The sequence below is a fragment of the Nesoenas mayeri genome (genome assembly GCF_963082525.1).
Source record: "Nesoenas mayeri genome assembly, chromosome: 7".
NCBI lineage: Eukaryota > Metazoa > Chordata > Aves > Columbiformes > Columbidae > Nesoenas > Nesoenas mayeri.
The window spans coordinates 27,081,832-27,107,507 of record NC_137551.1 but is presented as its reverse complement, the minus strand read 5'-3'; the positions used below and the strand labels follow the sequence as shown (position 1 = coordinate 27,107,507).

The 25,676-nt window shown below is 45.0% G+C and overlaps 1 protein-coding gene across 2 annotated transcripts in view; it reads left to right on the top strand.

Annotated features, from left to right (window-relative positions):
- Window positions 1-25,676, top strand: part of SH3PXD2A (SH3 and PX domains 2A) — a gene marked incomplete at both ends in the record, with an annotated part of 255,377 nt that overhangs the window by 165,211 nt on the left and 64,490 nt on the right. The window contains 2 exons of one of the 2 annotated variants that reach the window (XM_080348341.1): window positions 2,390-2,418; window positions 17,094-17,141. In XM_080348341.1, the coding sequence (XP_080204467.1) occupies window positions 2,390-2,418; window positions 17,094-17,141 (77 nt within the window). The remainder of the gene's footprint in view (window positions 1-2,389; window positions 2,419-17,093; window positions 17,142-25,676) is intronic. The other variant, XM_080348342.1, reaches the window with a different exon arrangement.

Genomic DNA, 25,676 nt, shown 5'->3' with positions numbered 1-25,676 from the left:
CCTAAAACCAGCTAAAGACTGGGCTGAAAGATGCGGGAGAACATCCAGGATGGAGGATTCTGAGCATTGTGGCATTTTGTCTCTGGTACACAGCAAGATCATGTCAAAATTATCTTCCTCCACTGCACTTCCCAAACCTGGGTATTTATTTTAACCTGATGTGGTGAGCAAAGATGTTCAGCAACATTTTTATCCAGTTTTGGTTGCTCATTAACCGTATCAATTCATCAACATCCCATTTCCAGTTGGGTAGATTGTGTTATTTTTTTTTAAGTGGCAAAAGGAGTTGGGGTGATATTTTTTTGGCAGCTTCAATCAGGCTGAAGGCTATTCCATGTCTATCTAGTGCTGCTTGTCTTCACTCCATTGTGCATCCTCTGTTCATCTGGAGCCTCTCTCAGGATGCTTGTGGGGTGTCCACAGCACGTCTGGCTGGCAGGAGGCTGCCATAGAAACATGCACTTCTGGCAAAGCCTGGAAGGATGGTCTTGTTTATCTTCTAGGGATCATGGCCAGCTACACTGTCCTCCCAGGGTCCTCATGGGTGCTAATATTTGCAAGAGCTGGGTGCAGCCTTTTTGTGCGACACAGAGAAAAGTGGGAAGTTGGGAAAACCATGTGCTGCCGAGAGGAATCTCAGCTGAACCCAGCACAAAGCTGCAGGAATGAGAAGGTCCAGGAGCTTTGCTTCAGAAAGCCGGGACAGGCGGAAGGGACTGAAGTGGTAATCAAGCCAGTGCTCAATTGAGATACTAGGTTAGAGCAAATTACACGCGCGGATCTCAGCAGAGTTTCACCCTCTTGCCATTTAGTGCTGTCAAAAGAGAGGCAGTTCAGGGCAGGACCAAACACAGATTTTCACGTGCCAAGAGAGCTGTATTTACAGTGACCACAAAGCTCCAGGGTGGCATGGGAGCGGAACTGGGGCAAAGGACTACATTTTGGGTATTGTGCCTTGCCTGTCTCATTCTGAGGGGTCTGTGTTTTGGGCACCATATAGCAGGCATTGTATTTGCATATGATATCACTTCTGCAGAAGAAGCACCCTATTCATGAGCAGTAGCATCTTCACATCAAATACAACTGCAGACATGGCTGACAAAACAAGCATTTAATTGAAATAGAAATGACACTAGAAAATTCAAAGGGTACAAAAAACTCCCAAGTAGTTATTACTCACTGAAAGCAAATTCTAGACATGTAAGGCATGGGATACATGCAAATGGTGTGAGAAAGATTTTATTGATAGACATACCTCTCATACACATGTCGTTTCTTCAGGTGATCCCCCAAACTCTCTTGAAAGTACATACACAGTTTGGGACATTCCTTCTGTGATTCGGCTGGTGCACACAGCAAGCAACAAAAACCCCCATTCCTGGCAGCCTGACCCCCAAGAATTATGGGGCTGTTGCCTGCCCCCCCTGGTGGGATTTCTGCAGACACAGCCTACCTCTGCAGTGGGTTCACAGGGCGGTTTTCCCAATATCAATGCCACCGGGTGTGGCGTGTGACCATGCCCACACAGTGATGCTGTCCCTGCCAGACCTGCCATTCCCAGGCTCCTGCCTGTGCAGACCATTTCATAGCCAGGACTGAGAGGCTCCCGAGAGCACCAGGAGGAAGCACAGACACAGAGAAGTGTTTCTGTCCTCGGTTCTGCTTATCCCCGATCAGTTCTCACAGCTCCCTTCTGTAATTTCTTCCCACTTCTGCAGCAGCTGTTTGAGCTTTCAGCTGTTCTGCCATGAGCAAAGGTGCCGGCATCTATTAAATCACTACAGAAAAGTAAGGGCTCATTCCACATCCTGGAAGAAGGAAGAAAGGACAAAGTTTGTTGGTGGTGGTGGTGTTTTTTTTTCCCTTGCAGGAGATAAGTAGCTGTCAGAGATAACTGGGGGGTGTTCTGGAGGCTGTGCACAAATTAAGTAGCCTCTGAAAGGAGAGGACTGCAAGCAATGTCCAATAAGCCCGTAGCAGCTGCACTCCTGCAGCAAACAGTTAATATTGTCTTTCCTCTCCAGGGGAACGTCAGGGGTTAATCCAGTAGCTGCGCATTTAATAGCTCAATTTAAAGGGGAAAAAATGACACCCTTCTCCCCTGCCTTGCTGGTTGTGGATGGTTTGCTCTGTCTGGTTGATCACATGCTCCCCCAGCCCCTGGTGCTGCAGAAGCCCCAGCTGCTGTTGATGATGATGGTGATGAAGAGCCGGTGCTGCCCGGGACCCATCCTGGCCCCTCGATGCCCGGCAGTCCTCACCTCCTCTTTAAAGGAGGGAGCACGCAGAATGAGCCCTTGAGCATATGGGTGGAAATTTGGGAGGTACCTGTTCTCTCACCACCGTTTCCAGCTCTAACCATGTCTATTTGTTGTTGTCTTTTTTTCAGGGACTATGGATCTTCAAAAAGAAAATCAGGTAAGATACCAGACTTTTTATGTAATGCATGACTACAGAGAGGACCTTCCTGCTACTTCCCCCCCGCCCCCAGCTCTTTTTAAACCTTCCCGTTATCTTGTGTTGCATGAAATTGTGTAGCAGTTTAACTTTTAGTTGCTGAAGCCTGCTGGAGACAGGCATCGGATTTTTTTCCTTTGCGCTGCAGAGGAGAAGAAACCTACATTATGTAGCATTGCAGTTAAAATGACTGCTCTTCTCCAACCGTATTTATACAGCTCCTTCTCCAGGATGAGATGATAATTGTATTAAAATGCTTTGGTTTATTTTTTTTTTTTTCAAAAGTCGATAACTTATTCCTTATTTGAACACACAGTGAAAAGGCAGCTTGAGAGTTCAAATTGTTTTCTGGAGGGAAATACAATGTTTTTCTGATCTGAATATATATTTTTTTCTTTTTCTAAAAGGCTTTGGTGAGGCTTCTAATGCAAAGTGTTTTCCATGCCTGTGTTTGGGCTGCTTCAAAGGCTCCAGCTCAGTGTTTTGTTTTTAAGATCCTGGATTCAAATGTCCTACGAAATCCTGATTTGAAACTATGTATGTCCAAATTTTCCCCTCCCATTGTAGCTCTTAGTGATTTTTACAGATGTGTTTTCAATAGGAGCGTGTAATTATGGGCCTCTGGGGTTGGCTGCTCTGAGCTGGATGTGTCAGGGCTTTATCTTTTATTTTTTCCCCTAAGCAGCATTGAGCACCTGCAACTCTCATTGACTTCTTTTTGGACTCTTGGGTGCTCCAAATTGCATTCAGGGCATCCAAAGAGAGGCCTTTCGAGCCAATAGCACCTCCTGGTTAACTCTGGCCTGTGTGCAGGGGAGGGGAGGAATTTTTGTTCTTGCTTTTTAAGATGATAGAGAAACACTGCAACATCTTAGTCCCTGGGAAAGAAGGGAAGATAAATGTAACATACTGGACTCCAATGAACATCACTGTCTAGATTGATTTGTTGGTTAATTATGAGAGCTTTTAAGCTGTACTCCTGTAATAAGCTGAGTGATGCACTACAGTGAAGCTGTTGCTTGACCCTGACATCCTGTGCTTCAAATGGCTGTTGCCTTTGCAGCACAATACTTCTGATACCTTTCCCTGAATTTCCCTCAAGTGTGTTGTGGTAATGAAGAGTCAAGCATGGTGCAGAGTGCTGACCCAACACAATAAACTAGGGTACACTTAATCTTCTGAATTTTCTACAAATCTTCTAAGACCTCCTGAACGTAATATTAATGTAATATTAAGTGAAGTGTTTGTTCACAATAGACTGTGATTTAAATTGGCAGCAGCACATTCTCTAGAGAGACTGACTGGAAAGGTCCAAGTGACTCAGTAGAAGGCAGAGCTGAGTGTGGGAGCTTCTGTCGCAGTTCAACGTCCTGAGCACTGGGGACTTCGGAGCTTTGTAAAGACCTTTGAAAAATGTTGCTGAAGTCTCTGGGGCAGCTTGATTTAGCACTGACCTAGAAGAGTACTAGGAAACCATGATAGCTTTGGGTTCAGTGTACCAGTTGACGTGCACAGGAGTTGCAATAATCTTGCAAGAGATGCAAGGAACTGTTTTGAGAGTCTGAGAAACTGCTCTTCCTCCATTCTTGTGGTGGGGAAGTAGGGACTGATCTTTGGGGGAAGAGGGATTCAGTTGAGTCAGTGTAGCTGCGATGGCCTCTGTGGATGCTGCCTTGCTGGGCTCTTTGTTGGCTTCCTGCCCTGAGCATCCCAAGTGACATGCTCATCCATCCCTGTGAGGCATGGGTGCTTGGGTTGGGCTGTCCCACCTCCCTGTGCTGACAGGTCTCCTTTTGCAGGTATTTCCTTCCTCCTCTCTGTGTCTTGGTGCTTGGCTGCTCACACAGCCGGGGCTTGGAAACAGTGGGGTTTAGGGATGCTGTTTCTCCTCTTACCCTGTACAAGGAGGAATGTGAAGCAGCTCTCTGACCAAAGTGAACTGCATAAAGGGACTCTGTTCTCGGCCATCTTCTTGCCCATTTTTAGAGTGGTTAAGGAATGCTTCCTTCTGTTCGAAGCTCGATATTGTGGGAGTGTGCACACAACAAGCGAAGGAATATGCCAAGGGAGTTGGTAGTTACAGCCTCTAACAAAGACCAGCTTTATGATGCCTGAACAAGTGATGGGACAAATAAGCACAGAGTTCCAGGGTGTGCTATGAGAGTCTTTCTAGATAACAAATAGCTTTGAAGCATAGTTTTCTCTATAGGTGCAGACACAAATCTGTCTTTAAACAGGAGATATATAGGCACTTTTAAGCGCAAGCACCTCCCAACAAATCGGACCTGCAAACGCATCTTCTGTCTTGACCAGAGATGTGCTGGAAGGAGGCTTTTGGGTGTGAGCTCGGCTGTCCTGCAGAAATCCACAGCTGCCGTGGCTCAGGCATGTGCAGGCACGACACAAGCGTGGCCGATTGCAGAAACATTTGGGGAATGCCTCTGACAGCCAGCGTCACCTCTATCCTGTCCTCTGCCTTGCTAGAGTGCACGTCTAAATAGTCCTGTGCTCTCCCCTTAGATCAGGGAGAAATTGGATAAGTTCAGATTTTAATAGGAGTTATGGAAACATTTATTGCTGCAGCTGTAAACATTTGAGACCTTCTGAACCAAATGCAATGGCATGGCACATCCTTAACTAAACAGAGGGGAGTCTTGCACTGATCTGGAGCATCTCTGCATGCCAGCCCTGCTCCAGGCTTCCTATTGTGCAAAGTGCTATAAAAATATGGAGCCTTTCACTTGGATGTGATCTAACTGTAAATGTTTTAACTTGCAGTCAGCACAGAGACCTGGAGCTTCACTGAAGCAGCTGAGATTCTGTGAAGGCACAGGCGTTTGCTGTGGCCTCAACTGCCACATGTGCTGTTGCTTTGAATTTGTGGGGTTTTACTTGACATGCCACGGAGCTGCTTCAGAAAGCTGCCTTCATATTTCCAGGCAATTGAATTGTTGCTCTGACCATCTGTCAGTGCTGAAGAGACCTCAGTACAACTGTAAGGAGTTGTTATCGTGGACATGTTCTGTACACTTCCAACAAATGGTCTCATCTATGTCTCTCCAAAGACCCATGGTAGCAAAAAGGGAAGGAATTACTTTTCAGATTCCAGTTTGTTGATCGCATTAACCAAGTGAACAGCAACTCATTTGTCACTCAAAGTAGGCATTACTTCTACGCAAACATCCATTGTGTGGTTTTCTCTGCTCAAATCAAAATAAGGGCAGAATTGCTACAAGTCTAGTAATGGATATTTGCATGGTACATTACAAACCACAAATTAGGTTAATCCACTCTGTAAACCCTACCAGCTACCATCTGTGCATGGTGAACTAATTAACCCTTGAGGCATCTGCTAATCCTCATAGGGCTTGTAAAACCAGTTGGAGTATGTTTCTCCCCAAAGATGTGCCCCCCTTACTGCCTTGCTGGCTAGAGCAAGTTTCAGACCTTGGAGTAAGATGATCTTGCCTCTTGCCTTGCTGAGAATCTTTCTTGGCTGGTTTTATGCCAAAATTTTTGTCAGATTCCCCAGTCATGAAACTGAAGCAAGCAGCTGGGACCTGGTGTTTGGTGGCAGAAGGGAGTTGGTGTGGGCTTCACAGCTTTTCCACAATGAGCGCCAGTGCTTCCCCAATTACTGAGAGGGTTCTCCTTGCTAATGGTGGGACCAAACCCAGCAGAAGAGATGCTGCTTCACCTTTGCTTTCAAAGCTAAGGCATCACCACCAGAGGATCTCTGCCACTTGCCTTGTAGGCAGCCAAGCCCTTGTGCCTGCCACTTTCAGTGTGTGCTATCAGGAGCAATGTTGGCCACCCGCTTCTGAAATCATAATGAAAAACTCTAGTGCTTGCTCACTTCTACTGCTCTGACTGCCTTGCTTACTGCTGGGGACACAGATGGCTTCAAGCTGCTGCTCAGGGGCTTTCTCTAGCACCTTATTGCTGTGTGGTAGGATGCTCCTCCAAGTGAGATGGAATAAATTAAAAAAAAAAAAAATTATGGCTTCATCAGTGCTGCAGTGTCTCTTTTCTCCAGTTGATCAAATCCTGTCTGCATCAGCCTGGCTGTACTTTGGCTGAGTCTGCCAGCTGAAGTCTTATTTAAGTAGCCTCTGTAATTGAGCACTTAAAATATTAATGTAACAATTTGGTCCAAGCCAACGTTGCCTCAGTGAGGACGCTGATGGCTTGAGCTTGGCTCCCTCAGCAGAGAGAACTATCCTTCAACTTGGTTCCCACATCCCATTTTTGGACTAGCAGAGTATGGCAGCACTCAGACAGCAATCTCCGCTTCCTTTCCCTCCTGTATTGTAAAACTAGGAAAGATGTGTCCACTGGCAAGTAAATGAAAACTTCAGAGTCCACTGGAAGCTACTTTTCAAACTTTTTATCAAAACATCTGTAATGCTTTCTTTTCTCTCAAGGAGGAAATTAAGTAGAGTTGAGAGTTGCAACAATGATGGAAGTGGGGCTTCCAAGTGAAAAACAAGCAGATCATCGTAATGACACCAAGGGCCCTCGTGGCTAGTCACTTTGTGGGATGGCTGCCTTGGGCTTATGGGTGGAGCTGACAGCAAGAGTTGATTCTTTAGCCTAATTATTCATTACTAGGGAAACCCTCTTCCTTGCTCTTGCACACTGAGGATATGTGCTCTGTCAGCATTGGAGAAGTGCCTTAATTGCTCTTTTTTTGAATTGTCAGGGGTAGCTTTTTCTGCTTCCTTTGTAATTATGAAGGGAAATGGCTTAACTTTTGGCTTTTTCTGCTTTTACAGATGAGCTATGCTCATAATTTGGGAGTTTAACTTTTCTGGCCCTGCCACACTGTGTGTGTCTTACAGCTCCATGGCATGTGTAATTTTTTTTTTTTTTAATAATTTTTATAAATGAGCTTTATTTTCTTAACTTCAGTTTGAACTGCCTCCTTTGAGGTGATATGGAGAAAATGAATGGTGTGTGCTAGCCCTTCTGCGCTTAATCATTCAAAGGGGTCACGGATGTGTGAGCCATTAGCTGGACCAGCAAGGCTGTGCGGCTCGAGGTGGCTCTACCTGTCACAGGACTGAGGTGCTCACCCCAGGGACAAAGGTTTGCTGGCACAACTGTGAGTGTGGAGCCCTCTGTCAGCTTCATAGCCCTGGAGTAGGCATTTAACTGCAGAGGAGTGCACATACAACCTGCAGCCCTGGCAGATATTTTATTGTAGTTGTGGGAGATGGCTGCAGTGGAGGGGGAAGGACAGACCTCTCCAAGACAGGCATGGTGCTGCCTTTGCTCTGCTGTACGGTTGTTGAAGTATTGATGGGATGTTATCTGGAGTGGTGTATGTCCTTTTAATATTAAAAGAGCTGTGGACACAACTGCTAACATGCTGTAGGCATGCCTGAACCGAGCCCAGGTGATAGCAGCAAAACTAGAATGCATGTTTTAACTCAAATGTTAGTTTGAGTCATTCGGCTCTCATGGTGTTTGTCTCTGGAGTCTGTCTCCCTATACTCCATCTGAAAGGAAACCTTCAGCTTGGAAGGTTAATTATTATTTTTTTTTAAGGTGGTAAATGGGAATCTAAGTTTGTCCAAGCTCATGGCAAGGGCCCAGGAACATCTAAAACCATGTAGCTTCAGCTTGATGTCTTAATCCTTGTAAGAAATGTGCGGTATGACATGATCCCTGCAGACTGAAGCATGTGCATGTTTGTGTCCTGATGAATCACACATGCGTGCTGTGCTCCTCGCATTGTTTTCTGCAATTAGCGCAGGAACAGGACGGTGGCCTGGCTCCTTGGTGCCATGTGCCCTGTTGAGGAGGCTGGCTGGACTAGGGAGTTTGCCAGTTGCTATTTTGTAACTTCACGAACATGTACTGACAGGATTGCTCTTGATCAGAAATCAGGATCTGTTCTTCCATCATAAGATTAACCTTCTTGGCTGTATGTACTAATTACTGCGTGGAATTCAGAAACAGCAGATGCTGGCAGAACATTTTGGTTCTCACATAGCTTTTTTTTCTTCTTTTTTTTTTTCTTAAGAGAAGGATGAAGGATTTAGTAATAAAAGAAGGGTAGAGTAGACAGAAGCATAGCAACAGGGGACCAAACAAACTTTAGCATATAATTACTGGGGTTGTACATCTTGGGCCTGGTTTTGGAAGGAGTTAGTATTTAATTATCTTAATGTGCGTCCTCAGGTTAGTCCTTGATGACTGAGCTTCCTCTTCTCATGATGGAGAATTATTCTTCTCCATCTAGTGAATTTGGTGAACTCTAACTTATTCAGTTTATTGGCTTTTGCCTGATGCACCAATTCCCAAACCAGCTCATTTTCTTTCCCAATATTTTTTTTTAAAACAAGCCCATAAGTTTCTTTTTTTTATTTTTTTTTTTTTTTTAACAAGTTCTTCATATAATTGACCAAACATCTACTCTGTGTCTTTTCCAAAGCAGGGCTATCGCTCTGTGCTCAGGTGCATTGGCACAGAGCAGGATTTGAGGAAGAGCTTCAGCTTAGTCAGGCAAACTTAATCTTTTCGCAACGTCTGTGTGTGTGTGACCCAATTCTGCATCTTCAGTCAAGATGTGAATCTGTCCCCTTCAGTCCCACACTCCAAATCCAGACTGTAGTATCCTGGCAGGAGGAAACTGATCTCACACTTCTTCTTGTACATCATATTTTTAAAGTCACTTTTCAAACTGAAATGCTTTGGACTTCTGCCTGAGGCTACTGAAGAGCAGATAGGAGGCTTCATTCTGCACTGCCGCAGTTTTCTGCTGACAAGGCACATGGCCCTTTAGATGTACAGGATCACTGTCTTCTGGGTGGCCTATATGCTGGGGTGGGAGGAAGAAGGGGCAAGAGAGGAAGACTCATTTGTGTGTTGTGTGCAGATTTTGTTTTGCTCCTTGGCTTTTAAGCTGAAGTATGGGGACAGGGTACAGGATTAGGGGAAGGAATGTGTTTGTGCTCTTTGCTGTTCCCACTTCAGCACTGATGATGCACAGAGCCTTGTGTTAGGGACAGAGGGCAGGGAGCCTGAGGGGCAGGGAAGGGCTGCAAGTATGAGGTGTGTCTCCAGCACAGCCATGGCAGAACAGCATGCTGCACCCCTGTGAATACCTCAGAGTGCCTTCAGCTGAGTGCTGAGAAAGCACTTGGTATCTCAAAGGATGTAGTGACATTTCTTGTGGCTTTTAAGGAGTTCTCTCTTCTCCATCTGCTCCCATTCTGCCTTCCTCCTCAGCCTGTTGGTGGCAGATGGTATTAACACTGCCTGCGTGGGTTTGTCCTTCCTTGCACAGAGCAAACTGTGTGGTATTAGATTCTGAATTTAGCATGTTAGATAAGGCAGGTAAGAAATGTTCTTGAGAGCCGGAGTGGAGGGTGATGATCCTCAGCTGTTGCAGGAATCCATACGTAGCACAGACGGGTCTGGCTGCTTGAGGGTAACAGAGCTCTTACCCGAGTGTTTCGGATAACTTAGTCTCAGGCTGGTGAGTACCTGAAATTTGAATCTCTCTTATGAGAAGGAAACCTGGATGGTAGAGTTCATGTCCTTAGGCTGTTGAGAGCACCCACCCCTAAAACAGCGTTCCCTAAGTGCCTCCAGCTTTGTGCATGGTTTTATACCTGTCACATTCTGGCTGACCTGTGTCCAGGCTGTACAACAGGCAAAATCCTCACCAGCCTTCTCTGGATGGAGTGGTTCATCTAACCAGAGACAGCTGGAAACTTTACTTATAAGGTGTTCAATTGGCCAGCTCAATCTACTGTCAGTTAAAACAGACTGTCTGGACATGCCAATGCTGTGGTACGTTTTCTGTGCTTGGCAGCATGGCTTCTTCACAGTGGAATTTGTCTTGCTCTTTTTCCTAGCCATGAAAGAATCTGAGTGTGAATGCATACCTGTGACTTTCCAAGTGCAGCAGCTGGGGTTTCTCTGCCTTCCTCAGCAATGTTGGAGGCTGGTTTTTTTCCCTTGGAGGGGTGATGCTCTCAGTTTGTACAGCTGTAGGTGTGGATTAGTGTTCAGATACTCTAGGCACTTCTCAGCAAAACTGGGAACTGCTACAAAACCGTATGTGCAGGGGCTATACCACTGTGATCATGTGGGAAGCAGTCCTTGCTTGCCATGTGGAAAGAGTTAATATGAGCTATGGCTGCCAGAACAAAAACTAAACAATCCTGGATACTTCTAGGTCTGCGAATGGGATTAGGACAGGCTTTTGCAGAAGTAAACACAGTAGAAAATTGGGACTAAGTTTCTTTTACGTTTGTGCTTTTAGAGAGGACAAAGGACTATATGAGGCTGTGGAAAAGCAGTTGGTGAGCGTGTCCCTGTGCAGTTTGTCGAGACCACAATCCTCTCGTCGCACTGCTCTGTTCCAACTCAGGAAAGGGCTCTCTGGTTGTGGATTTCTCCCCTGCAGGACTGAGTTATCCAGATGATGAATTTCTGAGGCACGCTTGAGTCACGTGAAAGCCAGATGTGAACATTTTCCAAGCAGTGTGTGTGGGTCTGGTGTACGCCAGGCAGCTCTGCTTACGTGGCAAGTGGAAGTGGTCTGAGATTGGTCTGCAGCCTGGTGCCGGGGAGGCGAGGAGCCCCAGCAGCTCCCAGAGCCGCTGCTTCTGACGGGGAGCAGAAGGTGCTCGCTGGGCCCATCGCTGTGGCTCAGCACATCTGCACCCACCCCCTGCACAAATGCAGCACCTCTTCCCAAGTACAAGCCCTGCACAGGCTGGTCATGATGGGGCTGAACTCAGTGAATAGGACTAAAATGAAAGGCCTTATTTAATGCCTGCTGCCAGTTCTCTTACTCATACACTTCAGCTGCATTTTTTGAGATGTAGCCCTTTAAGATACTGCCTCTTGAACATATGGCATGGGGAGTGGAGGTGATGTTCTGCTTCCAGTATATAGAAGAGGATATATCTCTGCAGAGAGGTTTACTTTAAAACGCAGTGTCCCAGTAGAGAAAAAATGATTAGATCTCTGTATTCTTTCAAGCATATCTTAAAAAGGCTTGCTTTAAACATGATTCTTCAGCATCCCACAGACATAAGAGCAAGGAAAGTTTATTTAAGCTGCTCTAGTGGGGAACAGGGGTGGCTGCTACTTGCCCAGCAATCACAATAACAAATAAATCTGTCATTGTTGTACCTATGAAGTGAAATGGCTGACCAGGCCCACCCTGGGTCAGGCACTGGGCACAAATGTTATTTTTGTTTAGGTCCCTCTGGAGCCTGGAGGGAGAAACATCAGTGGTGCGGTTCAACAGAGTGCCTTGAGCTGTGGTGTTTGAAATGGATCAAAACACTTGCAGCCTTTCTGTGCCATCCTCCCATTTCTCTGTCTGTCTGTTGTTCTCTGCCTAATTGAATGAGTGAATTGTGTGAACTAGGAATGTGTGAAAATGGTTCCAATTCTGAAAAAGGCTCCTCTGCATTCTTCTTTCCAAGCTACTTTTCAGCCACATTGTAGAGCTACATGTACACTCTGTATCAGAGTAATTCTCTGTTAAAAGTAACAACTTCCGTTCCTGGATGAGGTTAGCAATGCCAAGTGCCTCTGTCTCTCTCCCATAGTCTAGTGCTATTGCACCTCGTTGCCTTCCCGTTTAACCAGTGTCAAGCCTCAGCTGAAGTGGAAGGGACTGGAGGAGAGAAACCTGGAGACAGGTTGACAAAGGACGATCAATGGGTTTGGGGGATGAAGGGTTTGGAGATGGCTCACAAGGGTATGGTGGCGCACTGAGCATGGTGCTCTGTCTGCAGATGGGATCAAAAGCAAGCCCCACAATTTTGAGGGTCCTCATTGAAATTCCTGCTTTTGTTTGTATAGATGGCCAGCCGTACCTTGTCTCTGGGCAGAAAGGTGTTCCACCTGAGTGTCCAGGACAACTACATGGTATCTCAGTTATACCAACTCATTGGCAGGCTACACATCCAAAATCTAGATTGAAATAAAGGCTTAATTTCTCTTTGCTGTTCTGCCCTATGTCATGAACATTACACTGAACAAGGCTCTAGGCCACCTTTAAGAAATGACCCTTTCTAAGGAACAGACTGGTCAGTCCATTTCTTGCTGACTTATCAGATACCACTGTTGGGATGAGAACACCCCTATTCTTCTCTTAACGCCCTTTATTGAAACTGTGATGAGTAGAAAAAACACTTATTTTCCCCCACTCCAGTCTGAGGAATCACTGCCAGTTACTGGACCACCAGTGAAGTTTTCTGAAGTGGAGTGGAGTACTGATCGTTGACTTCCCAGGAAGCCAGTATAGTTTGAGTTTAGTCTGAGATTGTACTGCTTAGTCTCTTTTTACTCTTCCAGTTAAGACAGGAAGGGTGTATGTCTGCAAAATGAATCTGCAAAATGCTCAGCTGCACTCACCCCTGTGGTCCTTGAATAACTTGAGACAGTAGTACCTCCTCATGGAAAGGACTAATGGCCTACAGAATTGAGCACGGTTAGAAAGGGGTAGTCTCTTTCAGATGTTATCGTCTCTTCAGCATGGCTTCTTGTTCTTATAATCCTTTTCTCAGTATTTTAAGGTGCATCTTAAGAGCTACAGGGAGATTTTGGTATTCCCAGGTGATGTTTAGGTTAGGGCTTCATGAAGACAAGAGTTTTATTAATTAAATAGACTTAGGACTGTTATCTCCTATGGAAGGCAACTTCCATAGAACAGATCATGCCTGTATAGTTAAGATCTTTTTACCCTCCAAAGCAAGGTAGCCACATCTGGATCACTTGTTGGGACTTGTCTTTGGCCCATGCTAACTTCAACTACGTGCAGAAAACATTTGCAGCAAGGGCTACATGGCCAGAGCTACAACCATGCTGAGACTCATGACAAATATGATCCAATTCCCTGGAATTACTGCAGGAATATTGTTGGGAAATATGTAGCTTAACAGATTAAGAGAGCTATATAGACACTAGTTGGAAAAAAAAAAAAAGTTTGTAATAAAGATCCCTGATAGCGTCAGTGATATGCAACATGTGAATCTTCAAGGAGATATTCCTGCTGGCCTTTACCATAGTATTAAATAAGAGATGCTAGACTCAATGTTGAACTGAACATTTTAAGCAATGTCACTGACAAAAAGAAACCTGCATCACTAGCTACTGCTCAAATGCCTGTGGAGGAGCAGTTCTGCTCCTGCTGGACTGGGACCCAGCTGGATGTGCGGTACTGATGTGAACGATGATCTTAAGGACTTTTTGCAGCCAAAATGATTCTATGATGCTAACCATGAATGTGGCATCTCCTGGATTTTGGTAGCTTTGAGCTCATGCATGCAACTCTAGACTGACTCTGCCTTCTGTAGGCTTTCCTTGAAGTTTGCTCTGCTCTAACTGCACACAAGACAAGTAGTTTGCTGCTAAAATGAGGTGAGTGGGGTTGTATCACAAGTGTAAAATGTTGGTCCCCAGCAGTCTGGTGCCTGTTCTCTGGTGGAAAGAGCAGCAACCGAACCTGTGTCACTGGCAGCAGAAAAGCCTCTGATATCTAAAATCATCTGTTTCATATGCTGCAGTAACCAGCTTAGTTATATCTTTAAAGGCTGTGCCTTGCCAACTCCTTCCTTTCCTCAGAAGCCCAGCTGACCTATCTGGGGGTTGTCCACCTCAGTGGTGGCCACCCAGATGAGACTGGGTTCAGCAGCTGCTTCCAGCAACACGCCTGCTCAGCTGCTATTTCTATGCAGTGCAGCTCTGACGGGCAGCCTCCTGCGTGCTTTGCACAACCACCTCGGCCCTGTGGTTCAGCTGTAATTTATGGACCTGTGTTTCTTTTGAGCTTTTAAAAATAATTCCAATCGGAGGGGTTTGTTCTGGCTCCAGCTGAAGCCAGCAGCAAGGGCAGTGGGAGTTGGTGTTAGGAGCAGAATCGGGACACTGTTGCCTTAGGAGTGGCTTGCTTTGAACAGGCAACTTTAATTTCCCTTCCAAATACTGAGATTTTCCCCCCACCTCCAAGTCATCTGAGACCAGCCGGCGCTCGGCTGTGCAGCGATGGGGGAGAGGAGAGGCAGGAAGCGAGAGTTTGTTCGTTTACCGTTACCAATCCCTTTGGAAACCGGCTCCAAGCCCCATGCAGAATTCCAGTAAAACTCTGTCCTAAAGGGGAAACCCAGGACTGTTCAAAGCTTGTGTTTTGTTGGCTCGGGCACAGTGTGCTTCTGGGGCCTCTGACCTCCTCCCTGTACCCTGGCTCCCTCTGCGGCTCTTCGTTTGAGCTCTCTGTGAAGTGGAATCCATCACTAATGTCTGATATTTTTATTATTTGTAGGGGGAACTCTTAGAAGCTGGTAGCAATTAGAGCTTAAATGTCTTGGAATAAAAAAAAAAATCCCCAAGAAGGAAGTTTAATGCTAAGCAGATGTGCAGGAGCAGCTGAAATATGCTCGCTGTCTTCTGCTGCAAATGCAACCCCATCCACATCGAGCTGCTGTCAGGCTGGGGCAGCTGGGAGGTGCTGCTGCTCTTAGGCAGCCTCTTGGGCTGGGGAGCCCACGTTGGGGACCTGTGGGATTGTTTACCAGTTAGTACTTAGATTTCTCTTTTGTTCTGGCTTAGACCAACGGTTTTGTTAAGGATAAAAAATACTTTGTTTAAAAGGAAATTTTAAGAAATCGATAGTAGCTAACAGAATTGGTTTTAGGGTGAGTTTGGTTCCTTGAGATCTCACGTGGGGTGTTTGTAGATACAAGTACTGCAGATCTAGGTTTAAACTCCCTCTCTTCTTGGGCAAAGAGGTCCAGGACTCCCCTAAGCTTCTGTTAAGCACAGCTTATTCCTTCTATCTTCAGTTGTTGGCTGTTTCAGCCTTTTGCTGCCAGCTTGGATTGGGGCAAACTGTTTGGAATCTTTCTGGTTGTTCATGCAATACATCTTCTACTTTATTTATCACTGCCAGGTTCTTCTGTCTGGAAAAAGATCTGACAGTTGACTGAAGTTCATAGTCCTGTTCCTGAAGGCAGTGGAAGTCTATTCAAAAGCTAATAGACAAGTTGCTGACAACAGCTCCTTCACACCCTTTCCCGTGCATGTCCCGAGTCTGTAATAGAAACATTCTGTATATTTCCCCCCATAAGCTGCAGCACAAGTTACTCTGCCAGATGATTTCCTGTTGTACTCTACCAATGCAGAGCCCTTTTCTTCTTTTTTTAAATTGCAACACAAAGTGAATTATTGTAACTTACCCCAGTGTGTTTTGTACTGTTTTGTGACTGTGCAGTGCATGAGTTTGCGAGTTAGATAGTTGGAAGACTTCAGGTTTTTCTCCAGACTGCCACTATTGAGAACTTACTGAAAAGCAAGCAAAACACCAATCTGAATTCTGGTTTTGCTCTGACACAATGAAAATTGTGTGCCTGATATAAAGAAAGGATTCCAAAGCCTCATTGTTCCTTTAGTGCTGAGGAAACACAGCAATGTATTTGTTGGACCTCTGGTTTCCAGGGAGAAGGTTTGAAAGCTGTTTCTTATGCTTTGTATCATGCTAGCAATTTCTCAGTTACATACGTACTAGAAATCTATTACTTATTTTTGGCTGCCTTGATGATATTCTGCCCATCAAAAGACAATAATAAGTCAAAAAGACAAAGCCACTGGTATAGCTTGTCCCTCTCTTCAGGTGACCAAAGGGTACCTCTTTGCTGTTAAACTGGTGGGTCCAGAACTAGGTTTCACGTTGCAGATGAGTTTTTAAACTTGCATTTTGGAATTCTTTGTTAGAATTTAGGAAATTCTTAGCCTGGCATACAAACCGCCTCTCCTTGTCTCGTCTCAGAGGCAATGTGAGAATAACAGCTGCCCTTCTTCTCCCTCATCCCACAGAAGGGGAATGTTTGCTGGTTCTTATTTTGAAATGTGGGCAAACCTGCTAACTTCTAAAACATGCTCCCAGTGTATTAAAAAACAAAACAAAACACTTAACATTTGAAAATTATTCTCAGAATCCAAAGCCAAGTATTTACACCTCATTTCATGACAGGGAGAGAAATCTTTTGACTTTGTTGGTAGCAACTCTGTTAGCTTTCTCCTTAACCAGGTTTCTGCCTTATAGTCATTGACTAAAAATTGGTGTTTCTAGTTGTACTTTGAATGTACTGTTATTGGAGCTTTGTGGTCTTTTTTTGTGGAGCATTATTTGTCTATTGCTATTTTCTTTAATGCTGTTCCAGGGTAACAAAATGCTTGTAGAAGCTTGCATGTGTTTGCTAAGCTCAATCTCTGCAAGTTGCTTGTTGGTCTTTTGGGGATCGTTAACAGCTGCAGAGCTAAATACTTTTGCAGGTCTGAGGCTTAATGAGTCAAACTGTCTCTTGGTATGCATTCCCTGTTCTACTGGGAATAAGCTCAGACCATATCTTATTCCAAGATCTCAAAATTAGATCACAACTGATCAGTTTCATAAGTTCTGTAAGTCTCCTAAAACTCAAAAATTAACTGGATAGTACTTATGACTTGACCATTAACTGAGTCCCCATCATGCCAACACCACTCTTAAGAAAAACTTTCTTTCAAAGCTGTCTTGACTAACTTTCAAACTTTCTGATATGACTATTTTCTTGTTTCTCTAATTACTTTCTCTTTTCATGGCTGCTGCCTTCTTGGATTTCAAGTTTGGATGTCCAGTTTGTCTGAGACTCCAAAAAAGAGTGTTGCTCCAGGTAAATTCTTATGTCTTGATGTTCTGCATGCCATTAAAGAGAGAAGCATGTAGTTCAAACTGTGTGTGGTTTTGGAGTTGTCTTGAATGTGAATCTCTGACAGTGGATGTTCAGGACCTGTCATCTACGTGTGTGTTGTTTTTTCATGATTCATGATTTTTTATAAGGAAGAGCTTTGCTTTTCTGACTGCTGCCTCACCTTGATGTTGCTCCTCGCAGTGCATAGTATTTTGCTGTGGTGTATCTTCCTTGCCCAAATCAAAGCCATAATTCAAAGCAGCTTCCCCTCCTGGGTACAGCTAAGTACCTGCACAGCTGCTCTCTCACTGTCCCATGTGGGACAAAGGAGAGCACAAGAGGACCAAAAGTAAGAAATCCTGTGGGTTGAGATGAGGGAAAAGAACATGACTGTGTTCCTTGTTCTTCTGAAATGCTCTTGTTTTTCCATGTTTTGTTTTGGGTTTTTGTGTGTGTGTTTTTCTGCTTAACAGTAGGAATGGGTTTATATGGAAAACGTGGGACTCAGAAAGATGCAAAATTTTCATGGGAGGTTCAGACTCCTTATCACCAAGAGTCAAGAATAAGTGAGCAGGGAAACAACTTCTAGGTGAGGCATCAGGGTCTGGGGAGAAGCAATCCAATCCAAGGCAAAAACTAAGCTTTATAGTATAAGGAATCGGGACTTCTCCTGAGTAATCAGTGCATTTCTTCTTCAAACATTCATCATCTGACATGGAATACAAGAGAAGAGGTCTTTTCTTTCGTCAGACTTTGTGAAAATTGTCATGAGCCATAGACACAGTGTCTGTACAAGATGCTGGCCTGGTCACCCAGGTCAAGTCCACAGATAGGTCTTAAGGCAATGAAAGATGGAAACACACCCCTACTGCTTTCCGTACCTGATTTGGTAAATATTCAAGTTTGTGCCTTGTTCAAAGTATGTGAACAAAATCCCACCATCCTCATTGGATGAGTGCTTGTGGTTTCAGAAATGCTATCCTTGACAAAAGTTGAATGTATTCCTGGGAGGGTTCTGCCTAATCTTAACAGAGGAGGTCTAACTTCATGGTGGTAGCTGGATATAAAAGTGCAGAAGTATCTGAAGTATTCAGTCACAGGAGCTTGGTGGTTGGTAGGTCATCGGGTAGTTCAGACAGAACGAGACAGAGCAGCAGAGAAACGTGCTGAGGAGGAGACAGAAGAGGTGGTGTCACTTGGAAGGAATGGCAAGAAGGCCTCGCATTACCTGGCTGAAGTAGAGGTTGGATTTCACTGACTCTCTGCATCTGTTGGGACTGTTTCATGTTGCTGTATGTAAAATGACAAATTGAATGCCAAGGCTTTCATCCTTCTTGAAGGGCAAGGAAGTGAAGTTTTTAATGGTTACAAATTTCTTCCCTTCTGTTGACTACTTTTAGCTAAACGCCTGTTGCTAATTTGGCTTCAAAAATCTGTGCATGATGATAGGGCAAATATAAGTGATTAATTGGATTGCATAGTGCCAGAGAAGGTGGATGTTGATATGCAATCCTGCTCACAAGTCTTCTGGAGCATCTGATGGGTTCTTAGCTCCACATGCTGTTCCAGTTCATGTGGCCTTTCACTTTTTCTCATCCAAATTATCCCTAGTTTCCAGCACAGCTACTCTTCGTTCCAGACGTGCTATGGGCTCTATCATAACATGGCAGGCTGAGAGAGCAGACTTGAATTAGAACATGATCCTCACCCCTGTAGTACATACCTGTGCCCTAGGCTGGAAGCTGGAGACTAGAACAGAAGATCCAGATGAGGCCATGAACCTGCTTCACAAAGTGGAAAGTCTAACCAAGGATTGCAATTTCCTGCTTTGGAGAAAGATGGGTGTCATACAGCCAGATCCTGTAAGGTGCTGTGGTGGGGCACCCCAACTGCTGTTAAATTCCTTGGCTAGGCTGCTTTATGCCATGTGGAGTAACGTGACTGTGTTGCACTGAGGAGCAGGACCAGGGCAAATGCCAGAGTATATGGGTGACTTCAGCCTGGTGGAAGACCCCATCTAGCAGCTGTGTGAACGTCTCCAAGCAGTTTAGCAGATTTGTGTGCAAAATACTTAAGTTTTCTTAACTGTTGCTACCTGTAACCTAGTTGGTTGGAATTGCTGTTCAGAGAGCCAACTTTCCAAGAAGGAGTGGAAAGAGGACTCAACTTTTTCTTTTTTTTTTTTATTACTTTTCCTTTCACCCTCCTGCTTCTAATTTTTCTTGGCACTGTCTTAAAACCTTGCAGATCAAAAATAAAAAATAAAAATCCTGAGACTAACAAGCTCCATTTGGCAAAGGTCAGCCCTGAACTTCTCCCTTTGTCAGGAATTAGTTGGAAATGCTGCTGAAGACTGTGTAGAAGGAAGAACTGAACTGGAGCGCTTGCTTGAGAGAGCGCCTGCCATTTACCATGGGCCAGGCTTGTTTCTGTTGTGCTCCCCATGGGGGATGTTTTGCTGCTGGTTTTAGCTGTGCATCAGACACGTACTCCAGTGCTGGAAGCCACAATCTACCTTAAAGCTGCCACTTGTCCCAAACTTTTGAAGGCTTATCCAGATCCTGGTTCTCAGAAATACTAGAAAATACTACGTACCCTTTATGCTGGGGAATAAATCTAGAAATCAGGTTAATTTTTTGCTGCCATGATGGATGGCCATATTCCCTTCTCGGCAGAAATGCAAACTTGGGTTCCCTGTAGTGGTTTGTAACAGCAACCCATGGGGCCCAGGAGAGGACTTAGTACAGGTTGTGGAGTTACCATCTATACCAGATTTCTGCATCTATAGCCAGGAAGATAAGAAGAAGGACTAGTATTCTGTCTGCTTGTAAGGAAACTATTTCCCCAAGTACTGAAAGACTTGCAGAGCACATGAGTGCTGTGGAGCTGAATAAGGTGCGTGTATGGATGCTGACTTACGGAGAAACTTCTTGTCTATTGATCATGGCTGCTAACCTGGGGTGAGAGGGTTTGCATGCTGACCTGGCCATCACTGTGTGGATGGTGCTCAACCTTGTCTTATTCTCAGGCATTCTTTGGGATTTGGACAAGGTTTTAGGCCAAACTTGTCTGGCTTTGAGTCTTCTGAATTATTATTTAAATGGTCAAACCCTTCCCTCTCTGTTTTCAGTCCTGTCTCTGCCTAATAGCAGGGTGCTGCCTGCTTCCAAAACTTTCTGAAAATGCAGCAGAATTGCTTTGTCCTTAGCAAAAAAGCTACCTGGCTGAGCTCAGGAAAGAACCAGAGAAATGATAGTGTATTAGTAATGCATTTGATAGACTTATCCAAATATTTATTTTCATCTATAATGAGGCAAAAGGATTTTTGCCAGTGCTGTTTTATTGCTAACACCTGGAAACTGAATTTGTACTGAATTCCTTCAGTTGTTATGGGTGGTGCTGAACTTCTGTCTCTGTCCCTAAAGTTTTGTGTCTCAGGATTGCTACACCAAGAGCTGTTAATCTCGGAATGGAAGCACTGTTAGGACTGGGGGGGAATTCCTGTCTGAGAGAAGGGATGGAGGTGGATTCCCTTTCCTATTGTCACAAGCTGTGAGTGGCCTTTGACCTCTGGGACTAATCAATGTGCAATTATAGCCTGAATTTTGGTAAGTGGAAAGGGAGCTGAAGAGTGACAAGCTGGTGTGCAGGAGTATCAGAGAGATGAGTCAAAGTCCTGATTTTTCGTTCAGGGCATGTTAAGAACAGTAAACAAAGAACAAACAAACAAAAACCCCAAACAAAAAACCCACCGCTGAATAGAAGAGAGATCCTAGACCTAGACATGGTTTTGATCTGAATCCATGTTGTCCCCAAGGAGATTTGTAGTCTCATCCCACTGCTCGCTCTAGGAACTTACTCTGGTTATTTTAGGAACTGCCTTTAGGAGATCCCTGTGAGATCGCGAGCTCTTGTGTAATCTCATGTTCTTTGACTGGAAAAGTCTGTTCTTTATCTTGTGTGCAATAAACACTTAACCCAGTTTTTAGACAGACCTAAGCTCTCCATCTTAAAATACTTGGGGGTAGCACACTAGTGGAAGGCTCTAAGAAAACATGCAATTTAACATGTTTATTTATCATTGTGACATGGTACTTCTGATAAGAAATAAGAGGCAGAGATTTTAGGGGAAGCAAATCCCTGTGTTTAGAGCTGAGCACATGACTATTGTGAGGGATAGACTGATTTGAGGACTTTATGTAGGCTTGCTGCTATTCTAGTTTTCTTTCTTCTTGTTTTTTTTTTTTTTTCTCCCTCTCCAAAAGGAGTTTTCCAGAGTTAATAAAGGCTTACCCTTGAAGAATTGGCTTTAACAAGAAACCACAGCTCAAGATGTAAGCTACTACAGTTACTCCTCCCTATACACAGAAGAGTGCAGAGCTCTGACTGTATCGTATGGAAAGCCGTGACACTTGGGGATGCTTCTGGCCAAACACCCTGTGTGCAGACCCTGCACGTGTCCTCAGCGGTTGTGCCCAGGTCGGAAGAGCTGGACAACCTGCCAGTTGGTTGCTCAGCTGTGAATCATCCTTATGGTGTTCACTGACCGTTTCTGTGGGTTTGGCTGCTTCTGCAAAACTTCCACTGACCAGCCCAATACTAATTCATTTAGTTTGAATTTGTAAACACTTGATTGATAATCATAAAAGGGCAATATAAAAGCCTGTGCGCTGTATGGATTAAAAGAGCAGACATGTTTATAGCCTGATAACAACAGAGTACTCTGGCAAAGATCAGGAGTCTCAGATTTCCATATCCAGATGACTTTATTTTTGGAGTCCAGTTGGTGGTTTTAATTTTTTGGCTGTTGCAAAACCATCATAGGTCGTAGCTGTTGCAACACAGGAGGAGGAGGAGGAAGACGTTGCTCTGTGCTCTTATTTAGGAGCCTTTCACAGTAGTTGCTGGTCTCTGAGTAAAGCAGGAGGAATGATGCTCCCTCCTTGCTGCCTGGTGAGGGGGACAGGGTGTAACTGTGTCACTTAAAAGTGCCAGCTATGAGGGGTATGGACAAACTCCGATGACATTTCTGCCCAGCCTCAGGAAGGGCATCGCTGAGGTGAGGAGCGGGAGGATTGTAAAGTGGAGCCCTATGGAGAGGAGGAGGGGTATCCTCAAGACTTTAACCAGGAAACGGACTCGAGGCAAAAATAAACAGAGAGGCAAGCAAACTCTTATTTCAGCCAGCAATCTATCGTGCGCTCTGCTCTGGGGAGGGCTTGAAGTTGAAGCTAAACTGAAACACTAATTCTGCTTTTTGGGGGGAGAGGAGGGAAGAACTTTACCTGCTTACATCAGCTTATCTGATCTTCTGCTCTCCATTTCTCCTGCCTGGGCTGAAGAGGCTTTTTTAGAAGTGGGGCTGTAATGTCAGGGCGCATTGCAGTGTGCATGTGAGCTTGCTGGGGAACTCGCGCCACTCCGCATCCCTCTCCTCTGGTGTGCTTCACGCTGAGCAGGCTGTTATGTTTCAATGTGATGCTGTGTTCTGTGTTACAAATGAAACATGAACTAATTGGCAGGGATGCAGAAGCGCCCATGGTGGAGGGTGCAATTGGTGCTGTGTTCTCTGCAGTGTTGCCTGTCATATTCTTTTGAGTCCCCTTTTGGGCGAAAACCTGCAGTCTGATGTAACATGCCGGCAATGTTGTGGGCATCCTGTGTGTCACTGAGGAGTAATTCATCTAAAGATGCTTGTGGGGAATGGAAGGCAGAAAAAGGCTAAAGCTTGCTTGCTTGCTTGTTTGTTAGTTTTCCTTTGTGGCTTTGATGTTCTTTTGTTTTGTTGTTTTCTCTACTGACTATGCCTGAAGGGAACATAGTAACAACCTAAACCAGGCTACCCACAAAATGTTTAAGGCTTCTGATTATTGACAGGATCTGTTTTTCTGTTCTCTTTCCTCCTCTCTCCTTCCTTATTTCTTTCCTCCTTTATCATTACTGAAGTCTTTCCCAAAGTGCAGTTCTTAATTCTGGATTAGCATCACTCCAGGAGCCACAGGGATCCCACCTTCATTTTTTAGGCATGATCTGCTGTAGCTGCAAATGAACAAGTTTATTTGACCTTGGTTACATCCTAGACAAAGGAATTTATACCCCACACCCCCTTCTTTTTTTTTTGTCTTAATGGGAACCTTGTAACACTATACAAGCTTCTGTTAAAACAGTCTCTTAATTGTGTATGTTGCACCAGCCACTGTAGTGACAAAGAAATACTCCCGCAGTGAATACCTTATCCAAGGCAGGACAGAGTAAATGGCATCATAAAGTCCTGCTGGTTTCAAATATGTGTGTGCAGATATAACCTATCTTGCTGGACTGTTGTAAACCCACATTGTTTGGAGCTGGAGTTGCAGAGGTGGATTTGAAGTGCTGCTTCCCTGGGTTTCCTGGCAAGGGCGCTCCCCTGGCACACAGTCCCCGGCTGGGTGGCTGGTGGCAGGATGTCTGCCAGCCTGTGCCCCAGCCTGCTCCTCAACTTGCTCCCAGCAGGGACTTGTGCATCTCCTGAGCACTGTTCCCACCACCGAGCCAATGCTGTGTTTTGATTTTTCTCTTACCCTAGTCCCATGAAAACTGTCTATGAGATTGGAGGAAAGACGATGATTGAGGTGTCTGTTTGGCAACTAGGTGCCTGCATGTCCCTTGCTCTCTTTACCACTGTTCAGTCCCTTCTTTTGCCTTCCCACACACTGATTTCTCCATTAATACACATGTGTAAGCATATGGCCACGGTGGCTTTTGTTTCTGGTTAGAGAACTGGTATTTGTCTTAAGGCTGAAATGAAGACAGAGTTGTAGGTGTTACTTGCATAAATAGGTTGAAGGAAGATGGTGATGCTGCCCTGTTCTGGACTGGAGAAGGGACTGTGAAATGGTTAAAAGCATCTTGTCACACTCAGGATAACTCACTTAGAACTGATTTAAACCAGAACACACAAGTCAGGTTGATTAATCATGAACAGGAACATGATGCTTATTTGGAATGAACAACTACGGTGAAAATCTTTAAGTTTCAATGTTGTCAGTTCACAATCTTCTCCCCCTATTCCTGCTACTGGCTGTGGTTCAACTATCCACAGAAAAGTTAAATCTCTTAAACACAGACTTCTAGAGGAGCTGACTCCTTTTTAAAGAAAATTAACCTACGTAACCTGAGGAGAGTCAGAGGCATGCTTAGGGAGCAAGGAAGTCTTCTAATTTTCTGGATTTCTTAAGTCTGGTCCAAAGGGAGGCATTGTGATAGTGTTTCCTTTCAGGAAATGGTTGAATTAATTACTTTTTGCCCTAGGATTTTCATTTCACAGGATGCTGTTTTAATGGCTGATGTACTCTTTACCTCTCTCTTGGCAGGGATGCTAATTATTTGTCTGTAGAATCACTTTGCATCTTCAGCCCAACTGCACATGAACATACTGCGTTTGGATATGCAGTGCTGAGCATCCTGTGCTTGGCTGTCAGTTCCCTGACTTGTCCGGTGGACGGTTTCAAACCGTGCTGCTTCCTTCCCGTCTCTTGTAGCCAATTTGTCATCAGAGATTCAGGAGACCTGGAGCCTGCTCCTGGCTCTGCCCCCATCCCATCAAATGGGACTTGCAGCAAGTCGTACATCTGCTGCTCTCTTTCCTTTCCACGCGTGTCTTAATCTAGAGAGACAGGAACTGCCTCTTACTATGTAAAGTGTATAATAATGCTATTGGCCCAAACCGCTCTGCCCTAACACACATAGCTATAATTCAGGAAACCTGTAAAATAATTTTGCATTAAGATATGTGTCTGGTGGCTCTCAGACAGAAATTGTAGGTGCTTTTTGCTCTAGTTTGACACTTTAAACAGTGTATAAGTGAGGGCAAAATGAGAAACTCTCATGTCTTAAAGACTTCCATGACTCAAGGTGGTTTCCAGGCAGAGCACGGTCAGTCTGTACCCAGGTTTGGGGGCGCAGCAGCCCCAGCCGCACTGTTTATGTTGTCCCAGAGGACCGAGATGTGTCTCGTATAGTGAGCAGCAGCGTGAGGAGGTTCCCTCTCCACATCTGGCACCGCGGCATGCCTGCCTGCCTCGTGGCTCCACCCCGCAGTACACGATTTCGGTTTGGGGGTGAAAAAGTCAGAAATCAAAAAAACACACAAAACTACTCCAGGAGCGTGGGGGAAGGGAGGAGAATGGTTATTTTTTTGCCCTTTTTTCACCCCTGTTTGTGCAAGAGCCTGCACTCATTCATAAATGTCACTGACAGCCGAAAGCCCTTGGTGCAAAGAGAAACCGAACAACTTGAGAGGTTGGCTCCAAGGGCTCCGAAAAGGCACCGAAGGGCGATGGAGAGGGGGAAGCCAGAGCGCTCTGTGCCCTGTCCCGCTCGGGCTGCTCTGCCGTGGGGAATGCGGAACTGCGGAGCTGGCGGGGGGCGGCCCTGTTTGAGCAAGGATCTGGAGCTATAACTTTTTTTTCTTCTGTTTCAAGTAAACACTCTTCCCCGCCCTCCCCTCTCTCCCTCCACCCCACCTCCCTCTCTTTC